This window comes from Pipra filicauda, unplaced genomic scaffold, assembly GCF_003945595.2.
Source record: "Pipra filicauda isolate LSUMZ 115617 unplaced genomic scaffold, ASM394559v2 scaffold84_size4826128_pilon, whole genome shotgun sequence".
Taxonomy (NCBI): Eukaryota; Metazoa; Chordata; class Aves; order Passeriformes; family Pipridae; genus Pipra; species Pipra filicauda.
This window is the reverse complement of record NW_024105031.1, coordinates 3,267,651-3,283,965: the sequence shown is the minus strand read 5'-3', so window position 1 is coordinate 3,283,965 and position 16,315 is coordinate 3,267,651. Positions and strand designations below refer to the sequence as shown.

Genomic DNA, 16,315 nt, shown 5'->3' with positions numbered 1-16,315 from the left:
ACAATGAGAAGAAAACCTGCACGTCTGTCATTTGACAAGACTTGAAAGCAGGTTTTGTTCTGTTGTAAATCTGAACAGTGATAGTTCGAGCTGCTTCTGTTGAAATTTTAATGAAAAAAAAAAGAGAATGTAAGGTGTTTTTTTCCTCTTTAAATATTTAGTGACACTATCAATATGAAGCCAGTTTGAAAGGCTCTTTAGGTTCTCTATTATTCAACTATGTTTACAGTTACATGGTGAAAAACTGCAAGATTCCTTTCCCAACCTCAGCTTGAAAACTGCCAAAACGTAGCATGGAATGGAGGGAGCTTAGTTTATCCTAACATAAAATAACACACATCACACCAGGGAAGCATGGATAATTTAGATACTGCTTTATTTGAAGACAAATACAGTGCTAAAAAAATTGGGATAACAGGTTGGAAATAGCTGCAAGAAATCTTCAAGTACTGCAAGGAGGGATGTTCATCTTCTTCCCCTGTCAGGAATGTTCAGTTGCGAGATGAGTTGTAGAAACTGAAAATTTTAGTCACACTTGCAACTAATTTTCCCCCTGGAAAAGGAAACTGAAACACTCTTGATCTTCGTGGGCTCCAGGCAGCTGAACAACTTAACGAATTGCTCTTTCTGAGCCTGCCATTTCAGACCATTTTTCTCTCAGTAGGTCTGAGAAGACACACAGACTGGGGGCCTGGGTGACACTCACAATGTCCAGCCAGGTGTTTGCATCTCCTGTTAAGCAGTAAAATGAAGGGATTTTTGTAATAAGGCTTACAGATCATCATAAACACAACAGTAGGACTTTTCTTAAGAATAGCCAGTTATTTCATTATTTCAGATTAATGCACAGTGATATCTTTGCACTTAACATTCTTCAAAACATACAAATATTATAGTGAGAAAAGGACTCCAGAAAAAGCAAAAAGTCAATGCTATCAGCTAGCAAAGAGGCCTGCACTGCATCTCTTCACATTTCACAGAATCATAGAATATCCTGAGTTGGAAGGGACCCACAAAGATCATTGAAGTCCAACTCCTGGCCCTGCACATGATCACCCCAAGAATCAGACCACATTCCCGAGAGCTCCTAACACCTCAGGTTTCAGTCTGTAAAGTTTGAAGACCCATGTTTTATAAATTCTTATCTTGTCCAGTTTAGAGTCACAGCTACACACTTACATTCAAAACAGGTTTTTCAACCTAATCAGAATTCTTCTCCAACTGTCCTGTCAACCTCTGCAGCGTATTAAAGGATTATAAGGAAGTCATCACAAATCACTGAGATTACTACAAGAGGCAGTAACCACCTATCTTGGATTTAAGGATTTATATGAATTTCCTCGACCGACTTTAAGAATTTAAATACTTACTTTTTCCTGATATTAAAAGGAATTTTGCTGAGATTAAATCCAGATCTGTGGAGGTAGTGTTAAAAGTTTAACCTACTTATTAAGAGATTAATAAAGGCCCTTCTCTCCAAAGTTATTAGTCTAATTCCAACCAGGACAGGATTATCAGGAATCACTGTCATCAGGAATCAATGTTTTTTAAACAACAGTGCCATGGCATTTCCTTTTGGAAGTGGATATGTACCATCAGCAGAGGCCCAGAACAAAGTGGTGGGAGATGAGGAGAGTCCTCCTGCCAGGTCCTCCTGCTGCTCCTGCAGCTGGTACCTTGCCCACCCTGTGGTACACTGAGCCAAAGAGCACGGCCTCCAGTTCTCCAGAACTGCTGTTTCCATAAACACTTACCATTTTTATTTAGGTTTCAGGTTTTTAAGATGTGAACTTCACTGATCCAAACATGGAATTGAGTCGTATGGGCTCCCTGGAGACATCTAGAAGTGTTTAAAATGTCCCATGATTATGACAATCTTCTCACAAGTAAATGCTAACCAGTTCTTTGTGCAGTATTCACTGTTGCTTACAATCTTTCTATAGGGTGATCCTCTTACCCAGCTATTGCATGATCAACTGAAAGGTCATAACATTTTTTTTTTTCGTAAGAGAATCTGAGCTACCGAAACAGTTGTGTTATCTCCAACCAATTGCATTTAATGAACACTCTCTTAATTTTTTTTTAAACCAAAATGTAAATAGAGCATGTTATTCTGGATCACTGTGGTAGCTGTCTTTAAATGGACATAATATCTCAGCAGAGCAAGGCTAATTCCTCTCAAAACCAGAATTAATTTGGTTGGAGAATCTATAAACATTATCTCATGCTTCTTTTTAGTCATCTTTCCTACAGCTTTGGTAACAGCTTTGGTATCTTCAGTGCCCTTTTTGTAGATGTCAAAAGGAGCAAAACTTTGGATTTAAATATTAATTTTTCTTCAACCAAACATTTGTTAATTCTTTAGTCTGGTAATTTGTTAATTCTTTAGTCTATGTCCTGAAACCAGGACATAGACAATTGAGAATTTTTTAAAAAATATACAACCAGAAAAAACCATGAAACAACTGCAACCAAAATTTAAAAAAGTGCTTATTTCTAGCTCTGATTGTTCCACATTTATTTATACAATTATTTGGGAGACATCTAAGCATGTGAAGGTGATAAAAAGTAAAACAAGGAAATACAAAGCAGGAGACACAGAAGTCAAGATTTTATAAGGAATGACAAGACAATAGGGTTACTCTCGGGCATGTGGGGGGGGGCAAGACACACTGATTCCTTTTATCAGCATCCAGCATTCATGCTGCAAGACAGCACTCTAAAAGTAACAGCTCAGCCTATGAGGTTAATACTAACTGACTTGGCATTTTCTTCTGCAGAACATTTATCCTGAGAACTGAAAAACCCTTAAAACATCCCAGAAGTCAGAATATACAGAGAGCTGAGCGGAGCCAGCTGTCCTCATTCCTGGAGTCCATTTGATTTTCTTTTTTCCTCCAGGAAAAGTTTATTTTATTCTGATATATTGCTTTACTGGTCCAGCCAAGGCTCACTGTTCTCCCTTGGTGAAAATCCAAGAGATTGTTTGGATAAAGGCTATAAGAATAACTGTCCCATATTCGTCTGTACAAAATGAGCAAGATTTTAGAAAAATGGAGGCTCCAATGTAATTTTCTGGAAATGAACAGGCCTCCAACTGAGGTATGAACACTTTTTTTTTTTTTAAACCTCCCACCAGCCACCAACAGCATTATTTACTTTTCAGAAACAAGGAACCTGCTGTTCCTTGACCTCTCATTAAGAAAGTGGTCTCTGACCACATCTTTAAACAAATCACATTCCATTTTTGGAATTAGACCATTTTATGATAATAGTCTCACTTATCACTTACAAGGCACAATTACTGTCCTACCCATACAGCCAGGTAGTAATGAAGTTGTTTGTTTTAACAAATACATGCAAATTGCAATCTACAGGCTCACTTAGTAAATTGTAATGATGAGAGAGATAAGATACAAAACCATGTAATTCCGAATTCCTAAATGGTCTTAACAATTTGCAACAAAACCCCAAATATTTAGCTCTAAAAGTTCACAAAACCTAACTTAAAAATAATGCAATTTACCGCATAGAAATGGTTTTCTTCCTCAGAAGGTGAGTAGCAATGAAATGAAAGAAAGGCACAATTTCTGATCGACATAAGGAAACAAACATGTTCAACAGCACTGTTTCCTGCATTTCCCTGTATTCCATATCCAAATCTTTAATAAAAAAACAGTGCCATCTGAGCTTTTTCTCCTCCAGACACACAGTGGACATGGACAGCTCAGCCTCTACTGCACTGCTGATTATCCAGTAAGACTGGAGGGTCCCCTCCTATAAAGTGCCCTATGACTACAGACACCATACACTGAGGTAACAGGTCATCTTGGAGTCAGAGGTCAGCATAGATAATACAGGCCTAATAATATCATCTTCTCACAGTGCCTTTGAATCAACAGAATTCAGACAGTTTCAAGAACAGAAATATGCAGCTGTTACCTTTAAATAACAGAGACACTACTTGGTGTTCTCATTCAGATTTCCCACAAGCATATGAGGAAAAAAGTGGGTTCATGCTGCTTCAGCCTTTGAATTTAAATAGTTACAGTGAATCTCAAGACAGGCCAATATGGATCTTCGGAGAGTGCTGCCTGCATGCCCAGCTGAGGCATGTACATCACTCCCACACAGCCACACACGTGAGATTCAGAGGGAAGAAAGCACAGAAATCACGACCTCCCTGAAGTCATCTAATTCTGCTCACAGATAAACATATTGCATATATAAACAATGAACACAGGCACAAATGGTTAAGAAAGTAATAATTAAAAGGAAGCCTAAAGGAATAATGAAGTAATTTAACATTTAAAACTGCTTTAAATAGCTCACCTTGCTTCAGAACTAAAATGCTGGCAAAGTCTTTGTGAAGTAGATTTTATAAATTCTACCATTTCGACAAGAGACTTTGTCATTAATGCTTAGTACATACAAATAAATTATTCATTAGTAGAACTCAAATTTGCATTTTATTATACTCCATAAAATATACAGGATTCTTGAAGTACTGAAAGAGTGCAGGTAAATACAGTATTCAAGCAGCCACTATTTCTATGTACATGCTCATTAATTCTTCAAAAACCCCACAAAATTATCAAATAGATCAAAATATTGTCCCGTGTTTCCACACTATGTTCAGAAAAGCAGCTGTAATTTACAAACGTTTCCAGTTTCACAATACAAAAAAAAAAGGATAAAAATGAAATTGGAATCGGTTTGTAGTAATTTATTTGTACTTTGCCAGGACATGCAAGGATTCCTTGCATGTACATAAACAAATTCACTTGAAAAGTAACAGTTATAGTTAAAGCAGAGCCAAATAAAGTAAATATTCATATTTAACAGACAAAACTTCAGCTTACTTATGTCAGTTTTTCATTCTTCAGGCAATTAAAAAAAAAACAGAGTAGTCTGTTATAAATTAAAAAAAATATTTGGGCAAGTCTGAACTACGTTACAGGGACCTGTTTCTGCTGTTTATTTTCTAAATGGAGCACAACAAAGATACACAGCTCTTCCCACAGACCAGACACTGTACTTTTTTCTCTAATAGGGAAATATACTTTTAAATTCACCTCCCCCCCACTTTGTAACTCCGGGATTAAAAAAAAAAAAAGGTGATAGGGATATACAATTTTAATCTTACATACAAATTTATGATGTAAGGAAGTGGATAAATTATTGAAAAGAACTCTCAGCCACAACAGGGTTATCAAGACATTTCAATTCATTTTACGCATTTTCATAATTTCCAAGTTACTCGTGTATTTTTAAATTAAGAAAAATCTCAATCCAAAACCCAAGTTAAAAAATCCCTAAAACTGTGCAACAATTACTGCTTCCCTCCCACATCTCCCACCCCCTTCCCTTGTTTATTACACTGTACATTTTTCACCCTGACTTCACCTTGTTAGCTGGTTTAACTTCAGTATTATAAAAGTATGACAAGATCATTTTCATTTCACCTAAACGAAAAAGAAAATAAAACTTAAAAGTACATCTGCTTTCTTTCATGGTACATTTAATAGTGTCGGAAGGCTTTCAGAGAATTAAAAAAAATAAAATTCAACATTTAAACCCAAATCTAAGCTTCTTTTCCAGAAGTAATTAACGTTTGGTTGAAACAACTTCTCAAATAACCTATTCCAGTTTTCACAAAAATTTATTTAATTAAAAAAATCTTTAAGTTATTTGGTCCTTTGGCAATTTGCAGCACAAACAATGCCTACTGTACCAAACTCATTTATTGCCTTCAAAATGGTTTTAGTTTTATTGAGAATATTTAAATCTAGCATCCTTTGTGTTGAACAATAGTGTTGTTCATTTACATCAAGTCGGGTGCCCAGTCTGCAGGAATTACTCCCGGCACCAGAAACAGAATGGTATTAATACCGTTAAATAAAACAGTTTTGACATTCTTTTTTTTTTTTTTTTGCCATGGATTCCAAGTACTTATTCAAGAATTCATGCTTCTTCTGCAAAATATGCTCTTAAAAATCTTCCTAGAGTCTCACAGATTTTTTTTTTATGCAACCACAATAAAAACATCTTCTCAAAGGTCTGTCCTCTTTCTATATTCAAACACCACCAGCTTTCCAACAGCACAAGTCTGACCTTCCAGCGTGAGGGTTCACTCCTCAGACCTACAAAATGTAGCTTCTAGTATGTCTCAGAATCTGAGTCATTGAGCTCGTCGTCTTCTGTATATGGATAGCCACCTTCCCTGCCAATGTTGTTGAAAGTACAGTAAGAGCTGTGGTCACTCCTCATGATTGGCAAGGAATCAAAGGTGACAGTTTTTGAGGTGTTGGTGTAATGATTAATGGCATTGAAGGTAAGTGCAGGTAATGTGCTGCTTGATGAAACAGGCATCATGGTGGCCAGAATGAGAGCCAGGCAATCGGCCACATCCTTATTGGGTGCGCAGGCCAAAGCCGGTGTGTAACCTAGGAATTCGAGAAAAAGCAAAACCTTCAGTTAAAATAAAGACAACGCAAAAATTTCTCCAAGATCATATCATCTTTCAGCTGCAAAAGTATTTTATATTGCTTAGTTCCACACTGTTTAAAAAGTAAAAAAAATTTAATGCATTATCAATTAGGATTTTTAAACTTCTGGTTACAAAAACAAGCTCAAAGTTAATGGGCTTTGCAACAAAGATATAATTGTTTTGTTAAGCACAGTTAGATACTTTAGGCCAGCGAGAAAAGCCTGGATCTGAAAACAGTGAGGGAGTCACCTGGCTGAGGAGAGACAAGTAATGGCAGCCAACAGTGGGTGAAGGCATTCACTAAAGAGCCACTGCAGAAACCAGAGCTCATCGTGTTAAATGTTTCTTCATCCAGAAGCTTCCATCACAGCTGCTAGTCACAGACAGTTAATTTAATAATGCTGCCTTATCTCAGTAACAAGCTGGCTAAAGCAGCAGGGACAGTTAATTGAAAAGGCAGAGTATACACTGTCAATTAACCTATACTTTATTACAATATACAGTAATGTAAACTATAAAGCCAAAGCCTAACTTTATTTTGCAAGATATCAGTTAAGAAATCCACAGAAGTTTGAGGAAATGCCAGCTGGGTTAGCAGACTAGAACATGCAGAGACACCTCTTGGTTGCCCAACTGGTCCAGACAAACTACTGTGACAACCCCTAAATGCAAGAGGTCTCGGGACATGGAATGACCTGCAGTCAAGTCATATATAGCTGTGACATCTCTTCTGGGTAACCATGGCTCTAATAATCCTCAATACTGCTCCTTCTGCAGCTTCCCCCATTCCCTGTACTTGCCTCTATTCAGTCAATGTCAAGAAAAACGCTTCAAATTCTCAGTGGAGATCCGTGCATTGCTTCTGTTTCAAGCTTAACCATTCAGCATGGCACCTGAGGGTAAGTTCTGGCACAGGTCTCAAGTGTATCTACAGCACGAGGCACCACACTTGGTGGTGACACCGGCAGCTCTAGCAGCAGGGCAGTCATGTATGTACAACCACAGATCACAGCTTATTCTCCTGATCAGAGCGGGACAGGTTCCCTCTCCCTGGCTCCACCCAGCAGTGTGTGCCCAGATCACCCTGCAGCACCTTCCACTGCGTGCGACAGACATTCCCACAATGAGCTCAATAGGAGGACGCATGTTCAGGTACGTGTGGGAGTCTGCAGTCCTGTGCATTACCCCCAGTCCACAACTTAAAGGTGTACAACATCCAAGTAAAAAGCACACAAGTAATTTTAATTAACAGATGGCTTTAAAAAGCAAAGAGTATGATGGACTTCTATCCAGACCTTAGGAAGGCATGGAAAACAAGGCAATGCCTGTTTTACCAGTGAATGTTTCAACTACTAAGGAATCATCTTTATTGTAGAAGTAGATCAAGGTCAGATTTTAGGATAGAGCTCAGGAGCAGTTATTGTATTATACAATTGCATGTAAGTTTTAAAGAAATAGGCATATTATGGAAAATAATTGTAGCTAGAAATTCAGAAAACAGCAAGCAGGGGACAGTCTTGCAGTTGAACTATTATTTGCTCGGGACAGACCTTGTGCTTGATGCTTGGAACGGAGCAAGACAACAGTCCCTGCCCAAAGGAGCATACAATCCAAGGAAACACAGATAATTCAAGCACAAAACGCACCAGCTGACCATGCGATAGGGCCGTACAGAAGTGCAGCGCAGCAGATGTTTTCATTGTTAGTAAGGTACCACAGCACTTAAACAGCTCAGAGTTAACAGTGACAGTCTGCAGAAGAGATACATTTTGAGAGGATTCAGAAGCAAGGGCCAGAGCTTGCCACACTTGGATGATGACTGCATTTCAGGCATGTAAGGCAGAACAGAAGGCTCAGAACTGATACCCAGATGCACACCATTTAATATCTACAATTGCTGGAGGTTGTATGAAGGTAAGATGACACAAAAAGTAAGTTTATTCCAGTTGGTCATATTAAACACCATTTCTTTCCCTAATGTAATTTGATAATAGCTTAAAGAAGAAAAACAAGCAGTCACCTGCTACCTTTTTAGTTTCTTTTTGTTTGGCTCCCTCCCCCCCTTTTAAAGACTGCTAAGATCTTGAATATTCATACTTACATTCCTTCTAGAACAGAGCATCCCAGTTCATCATAAAAAAGGCCAGTGTAAAGATCAAACAGAATACTTGCTTTTGTTAAAAGTTCTTTGTTCACTAAAAACTGTGTTTATAATAATATTCAATTATAGGTCTTAAGCTCCTGGCTTTCATAAGCAGGAATGAAATATCACAGTTTTATTCTTGCCTTAGACATAGCTTGCACCACGAAAGTCTGACATCTGTGTCCTCTACCACTTTATTTTGGCCTATATTAATTTAAATTTAAAAGAACGAATTATATTTTTATGTCACTTAAATGTAAAATGATCATTCATATGTCAGGGCAACGATAGCTATAAATATTTTAAATTTTAAGAGTATGTTGGTAAACATATCGACTCCACTGAAATACTCCTACTCAATTCTGGTACAATGTTCCCCATATTCCGTACTTGCTGTACCTGCATAAGCCTTCACAAAACAACAAAATCACTATCATCATTTGTAGATGGGACAACAGAAGCACAGTGAGCTGAGGCAGCCTCCTTGCAGAACAGAAAAAGGAGCCTGTGTGATGGACACTGAATTAAGACTAGGGCTTCCCCTGCCCAAACACAGAGCTGCCCCCTCCCTACCCTGGGGGTTGAAAGTCTCCATGAAGACACCTACAGGAAAATTAGAGGGTTATTAATGCAGTGCAACAAGAGTTCCCAAGATAAACTCAAGGAACTGTTACACTGGAGAAGAGATGAGAGTCTGAGGAACTAGTCATCTTGTAAGCACTCGCAGAAAAATTCCTTCCAGAAAACTGGAACTCCAATATAAACTAGAATACAATGCTTGGAAAAGAACTAGAAAAAAAAGACAACAAAAACCCCAACACGCAGAAAACCTCAAAGCAAACCCCCTCCCCTTTTTTTTTAGAAAGCTTGAAAAGCCAATGATAACTGTAATGATGAATCTAGAAAGAGAAACCTCCATACTATGGAGTCTCCAGAAAATGCCTCCTCTCACTGCTGTGGTGCACGTGCATTTGACAAATAGAAGACAGACTATACCAGGAAATATAGCTAGCCTAGAAAGTTAAATAGACTACAGAACAAAAAAAAAATTGAGAAGTTGGTTGAGTGACCAAAAGTAAAACTTCATATGGTGTCAAATGAAAGAAAAAGCTAGTAATTTCTTTTAATACAGGTAAACTTACATAAATAATGTCAAATTCAACAGTATTTTGCAAATGCAAGTGATCTAAATTTCATCATGATTGGTGTGGAAACATGGGAAAAAACTGAAAGATGGGAATAAGAACTGATACAGAACTGAGAATGAACCCTCAACATGACTGCTTTTGGAAAGTATACTGGACAGTTAATTTGCTTTTTCAGTTGCATTTACTCTTTTAAGAACCAAGAGGATTAATTTTTTCCTGACATTAATTCTTAAACCAAAGTGATCTCACCACACTAACAAAAGCAGTGTGACTTCAAATCTAGAGTTTTAAATATCTTATAAATTATTTATAAACTGAAATGCAGGTAATTGGAGAGACATTGGGTTTTTTTCAAAGCTCATATTTTTCAACAATGATTATAGCTCAGATCCAGCAGCAGAGGACTCAATTTATACAGCTGTAGACACAAATAGAGACTGCTTGCAAAAAGTCAATGCAGCTTTTACAGAAAGGGACAATTTCAAAGACAAAAAGTGGATCATCACTCCATAACAACAAAGGTCCTGCTGGTTACATGTTCCATATATCAAGACATTCTTCCATGCAAAAGAGTGAAACTTTCTAAAATTAAAACTAAATTACCATTTAATCTAATTCTATCGGAAATGCCAAACTTGTGTGGCATTTCTGAATAAGATCTCCAAACTTATCTGGACTATGCTAAAGTAAGAGAATGTCAGTGTTGTGATCCAAAATACTCCAGTGCGTATTTCTTCAGTCAGAAAAAGAATTCCTGATGAATATTCTCAAGGTTGCTTAAAATTTTATAAACAAAGCAATTGCTAACAGAAAGAGAAGAACCACAGTGAAAAAAAGATAACACTCAGTTACTTTAAAATTTAAAATATGAACAGAATTAAAAAGAAGATTTTTAGATTCCCAGGCTGCCAGAGAACTTTGACACAAATGTTTTTCTTCTGTTATGTCAGAGATCCAAGGGATCTTTGTCTTACAAGGGACTGGCTGGTTGCACATCAGAAGCCCACAAAGATGCAAAGTTCTCCAGTCAGCATACATGTGATAAGAAACAGACATAAAACCGATATATTTTCCAATCTTTTAATTTTAGGGAGTTTCATTTAGCAGTTACCCCTGTCCCCTAATTTAGGCAAGGAATGATCTTTAAGTCACTCATGTGAATTTACGCAGTGTAATCTGAGAAACACACAGAGAAAGTCACTATGAACATAAAGAGAGGAAAAACTTTTCAAAGTGGAAATATAATTATAACTATTAATTAGGCATGTGCCTTCTGGAAAAAACCCAAAGGAAACAAACAAAAAATCCAACAAAAAGCAATCCACTCCCCAGTCCCAGCTACAGCTTTCATTTAAGACACATTGGGGTATGGCATAAGAGATGGAGCACACTTTCTGAGGACCACAGATGTCTTACATGAAAACACGCAAATTAAGTCAGTAGATCTATTTTTCTTTTGTTCTTACAAGGTGTATGATCTATTCTCATGATAAAACAGTTAATTTTTCTTACTTCTATGTGCAAAAAAACTCCAAAAAGCCAGAAGCTTGAGACCAGTAACTGAAAGCTGCTAATCATACTTGATATTTGCTTTTAAAAGCTAACCCTGATATACCTAGTGTGACAAAATGAATAGCAATTCAATCCAGCTTCTTAACAGCTGAGAGTTATATTTTACATCTAACACTATTTTTTTTGACCATTTTTGGTATGCCACAGCCAGTGCATTTCTAGGTGCATCATAAAACTACATTTATAGTGCATCATAAAACTACAAATGCAAACCAAACACTTTTAGGCCATGACCCGCACAGTTCTGAAAAGTTTTCACTATCCTTATACTTCTGCTGCTTTGCTAAAATGATCCATGACTAATGCATTTTCTTCTTTGGAGGACCTACTGCAAGGCTCATATGAAGTTTCCACAGAGTTATTGCTTTTCAGGGAGTTGAGTTTAGAACCACAGTTCCTTACAGGGAAACAAAGTTAAATTTTTCTTACCATTTTCATCTACAGCAAGTACACTTGCTCCCTTCCCTAAAAGCTCTTGAACTACAACCGTTAGTCCATTTCGAGCAGCAACATGCAGAGGTCTGTGAAGACAAGCAAACTCATATATAAACCTTAGAACAAGTTATTAAGTAAGATAGGTAGCTTGCATCTAGTTAGATGCAGTACTTATACTCCTGTGTTATTCACACATTATATAAATATCGTAGATATAATAATTAAGATGGGAAAAGCAGCCGATCTCTTTTCTTATTGCAAAGAAACTACAATACCAATTGTGAACCTTCTTCTTTTTATGGTAGCACACAGTGAGGAAGCAGCTGCTAGCAAAGACCTGCCTGCTTATGGACTTTATTATGTTAAAATGTCAGAAACGCCTCGCGCCCTACTGTTGATAAATCCTTCACTCAACTGTTGTAACAGATATTTTCACATCTGAGAGTTACTGCATATCACTGCATCAATCACTAGAACCCTAACAGCCGGATGGTAGTCATATTTTATTGCATGTAAATGCTTACAAGAGATACAAAAGCATTTAATCAATCTGTCTTTTAGAAACCACTATATTCCACTGAGATTAGAGATTAAAAAAATATTTCACAGTATAATGCATGAAGCGAGAAAAGCAGATTACTTTTCAAAACTTCAAACTATTAACTATAAATCAATTTTGTGTTGCCTTGATCTATGAAGGAAAGTGTAGCTTTATCTCAAATATTCTCTTTTTCAAATCCAAGTTTTTCAGAATTGGTTCCCACTGGCTTAAATAAAACCCTACCACCACTCAGCAGGAAACAGGATAAACAGCTTACTTCCCCTCTGCTCTATATTACTCTTCATTCATTCTAAGATTCTTAAAGTTGTTCAAGTTAACTGTGAACTATATTTTGAGTTGGAAACAAGTGCCTTACCTAGAGACCAGAAATGTAAAAGATACAAATAGGAGCAGCTGTACCTATGGTGCTTATATTAAAATATTAAAAATTCAAGAATTATCGCACACCATGGACATACTGAAAAATGTACTGTAATTAAAATAATTTTAATATAGAGACCAACAATTTTAATTCATATCTTGCCACAAAGAAGGACTTTGTTTAACTGTTCAGAAAGTCAATTTAGTTATTAAACATTTGTTAAAGCAGTGATATTTTAAACATCTGTTAAAACCTTGCAATTTATATAAACATTTCATGGAGGTGCAAATGTGTACCTATTTTCCCCCACGACATCTCTCGATCAGAGCCAAGGCACGTGGGTGGAATTACAAGAGCCTGTGGTACCGTACTTTCCCACTTCTGTTCCCATCTCATTTTTGTTTTCCTTCTCTCAAGACATCCTTGCTTCAAGCAGAAAGAGGCAATCAATCCCTTTCCTGCTTTCTGGTTATTTCAAGCTGCCTGAGGTGCACCATGGTGAGCAGCAAAAGCAAAGGAAGGAGTCTTACTATTTTAACTCCTTAGTTCAAGCAGATCTCAAGCAGATCTCAGGGAATAGCTGGAAGAACTGCAGGAGTTTAAATAAGACAAGATTCCAGAAGGGATGTAATGCCAGAACAATATTCGAGTTGCTTACAAGTTCCAGTGTTTTCTTTTTTTTTTTTCTAAATGATCTGTGATAGCATTATTAAAGCAGTGCAACAATTCATGTGCCTAACTTGGCTACACATGAGATATCAAGTATTGTCTGTAACACAAACATATTCTCTAAAAGGAAAAAACACGGAAGAGTCATTTTAATAGCCCATCCTGATTGGTATGACATACTATACATTTCTAAGCTTTCCTTATGATTTGGGCTAACAAAATAGGCTTAATTCTACTTGAGAGATCTTTAGGAACATTTAGGAATAGCGTATTCTCCATGATATTTAATAGCAGTGTTTCATCCTCAAAACATGAAATAGAAAGCATGCTGAAGAATAAAAGCACAGTTCAGGTAGTTGGTGTTTTTTTGTTTTAAGTAGCTATCTCTGAAGACCAAATCTTAGTTTGCCTTGAATGAGTCGTTAACTGAAGCGAATTTTAATTGAAAATTTGGATAATTTTTAAAAAAGAAAAATATTAGTTCACAGGTAATCTCAGTGGATTGCAGTAATTCCACACAGGAATCACAACAATGTTTTATTTATCATCCCTTTCACCCATCTAAAATTGGAACTTCAGGTATGAGCCAAACACCATTTCAATTCCAAGTCAATTTAACTTTTGGTACCTGATAAACAATTAAAATTCAACCAGTTTGGGGAAAAAAAAATCTGAAAAAGATGCCTCTTTATGAGCAAGATATACACCAAGAACTCATCCTTAAAATACCCTCACCGCTGATACGTACGTTTGCAAGGCTGCATTGGTGGCATTGATGAGGTTTCTATCCGTAATCTTCTCCAGTATTAACAAGGCACTAGTTTCATGACCCTTAAACACAGAACAAACATCTGTCATACAGCAAATACTCTTCACAAATTGCTTTGAATGCTTTTTCAAAGTCACAGTATTTTCAAACAGTGCTTGATAACACAAAGCGCAGCACTGGTAAGTCAGACCACACACACCTTGCTGCAAGCCAAATGGAGTGCTGTGTTCTTAGAACTGTCTTGCAAAGTCAGATCAGCCTTAGCACTGCTAACCAGCACCTCTGGGGAAATAAAGATTTGTATTAACTAAAAGCATATTCCTTAAAATCTAAATGGCTCACATTTGTGTAAAATGAAAACAGAGTTTTGACCAGATATGTTCACAAGAATGTTAACTATAAGGCTACTTCACCCACAGTAAGATTAACAAAGCTAAGAGCAGAGATATAAAAAGTTTTCTTTTTACCAACTGTATTCGTCTGTCCATTTTCTGCAGCCATCATTAAAGGTGTTTTCCCAGAAGAATCTACAGCATTTACTTGAGCACTGTGACCAAGCAGAAGCTGTAGACACTCAACGTGATCTGTAAAAGCTGCTGCATGCAGAGGAGTTCTACAAGAGAGCAAAAGAGAGTATGGCCATGTTCAGCCATGCTTTCTACTTTATTCAAAGGAACATCCTGACAGATCCTACAAATACAAAGGTCTGGGCAGTCCCTCCCACTGATCCTCTGCAATCAGTATTGCTGGAGTTGTGATTGCTGCCTTTAGAAAGTCACCTTCTAGTTTCAAATAATTCCCCCCCATGTAGTTTATAATAGAGATACAATTTCATTCAGAAAAATTAAAAGATGTATAAAATTATATCCACAAAGTGATACAATTTAAAACATGCTCTAACTTGCCTGTATAATGAAAAGCTAATCCAAGTTTATTAAATCAGAACAGGATTTTTAAAAATCCAAAATTTATTTCTAGCACAGAATAAAAAAAATAAACCTTCAGAGAATAAAACTGGGGAATGAGGAATTAACATAAGTAGCAAATACAAAAACCCCAAATGATTGAAGAATTAAGCACAGCCAAAGTATGACATTACAAACATTCTTTTGTGCATTTATACTCTTACCTTCCTTTCGAATCTGTTGAATTTACAATACCAGCACCTAGCGTATCAATTAACATTTCTGCAGCACCTTCATTGTCATTTATCCTATAATGAATTAAACAGGCTGTTATTTACAGAATGATAAATCTTTTGTTATATACAGCAATGAAATATATGAAGAATAATTTTACACTTCCTTACACAGCACAATGCAAGGGACTGAAAGAATTTCCTTCCATTTTCTGAAAAATTTCCTGTTCCAGAAGCAGCTCTACACAACTGTCATGACCTAAAGCAAATGTAAGAGTTAGGTATTACAAAAAAGGGAAAAGGTATAATGATGGATTACAACAAAAAATATATATCTAAATTAGATTAAGCAGTATTTTATTTCAAAGTTTCTAAGAAAGACTGGTTATATTCAACAGGACTAAGTTAAGGAACTAAGGTATTTTTAGAATCCTGAAAATCAAACTGTAAATTTTATTAAATTTAGAACGTGTCTCATGATGTCTGAAAAATATCCAGAACACTTAGTTTAATTCTTTACACCTTTGAATTTCAAACTCTTCTGTACATTCATCACTTTGTCTACATGAAAACATCTCCAGCATTTGAGCTTTATTTTTGTTCCACTGACTTGCTAAACCCAAAGAAAAATGAAGTCGATAGTCGTAACAAAATCTTAAAAAGAACACGTTCAACCCATCATACTAATATTTTAAAAATTCTATACCCTGCTGCTGGACAGGTAGCTAACAATGGTAACTATTTATTTGATCTTCAATGCCTATACATAGAATACCTTAGCTCAACATTCACTGATGTCTAAAGATTTGAATTTTCATAAGTCCTGTCAAATTTTCATCCTACAAATCAAGCATTTCTCTCAGTTCTGTTTTATTCAGAGATTGTCACTGCTGTGAAAATGGACCAAGCTGCAAGAGTTTAATTTTATGAATGTGATAGAGACGTTATTTTAGTTCAAATTATCACCCAGCTGCATCAGCTCAGTAGTTATTAACTTAATAATAATTGGAATAAACACTTACTTCTTC

General features: G+C 36.5%; 1 protein-coding gene across 6 annotated transcripts in view; it reads right to left on the bottom strand.

Moving 5' to 3' along the window:
* Positions 1-4,442: 4,442 nt before the first annotated feature.
* Positions 4,443-16,315, bottom strand: part of ANKRD28 (ankyrin repeat domain 28) — a 120,460-nt gene continuing 108,587 nt past the window's right edge. For 3 of the 6 annotated variants that reach the window (XM_027723768.2, XM_027723767.2, XM_039390614.1), the window contains 7 exons: positions 15,459-15,546; positions 15,279-15,362; positions 14,617-14,762; positions 14,349-14,431; positions 14,129-14,211; positions 11,783-11,874; positions 4,443-6,446 (listed from right to left, as the gene is read on the bottom strand). In XM_027723768.2, the coding sequence (XP_027579569.1) occupies positions 6,160-6,446; positions 11,783-11,874; positions 14,129-14,211; positions 14,349-14,431; positions 14,617-14,762; positions 15,279-15,362; positions 15,459-15,546 (863 nt within the window). In that variant the 3' untranslated portion in view covers positions 4,443-6,159. Of the gene's footprint in view, positions 11,875-14,128; positions 14,212-14,348; positions 14,432-14,616; positions 14,763-15,278; positions 15,382-15,458; positions 15,547-16,315 lie in introns of those variants that run through there. The other 3 variants (XM_027723769.2, XR_005567008.1, XM_039390615.1) reach the window with 3 other exon arrangements.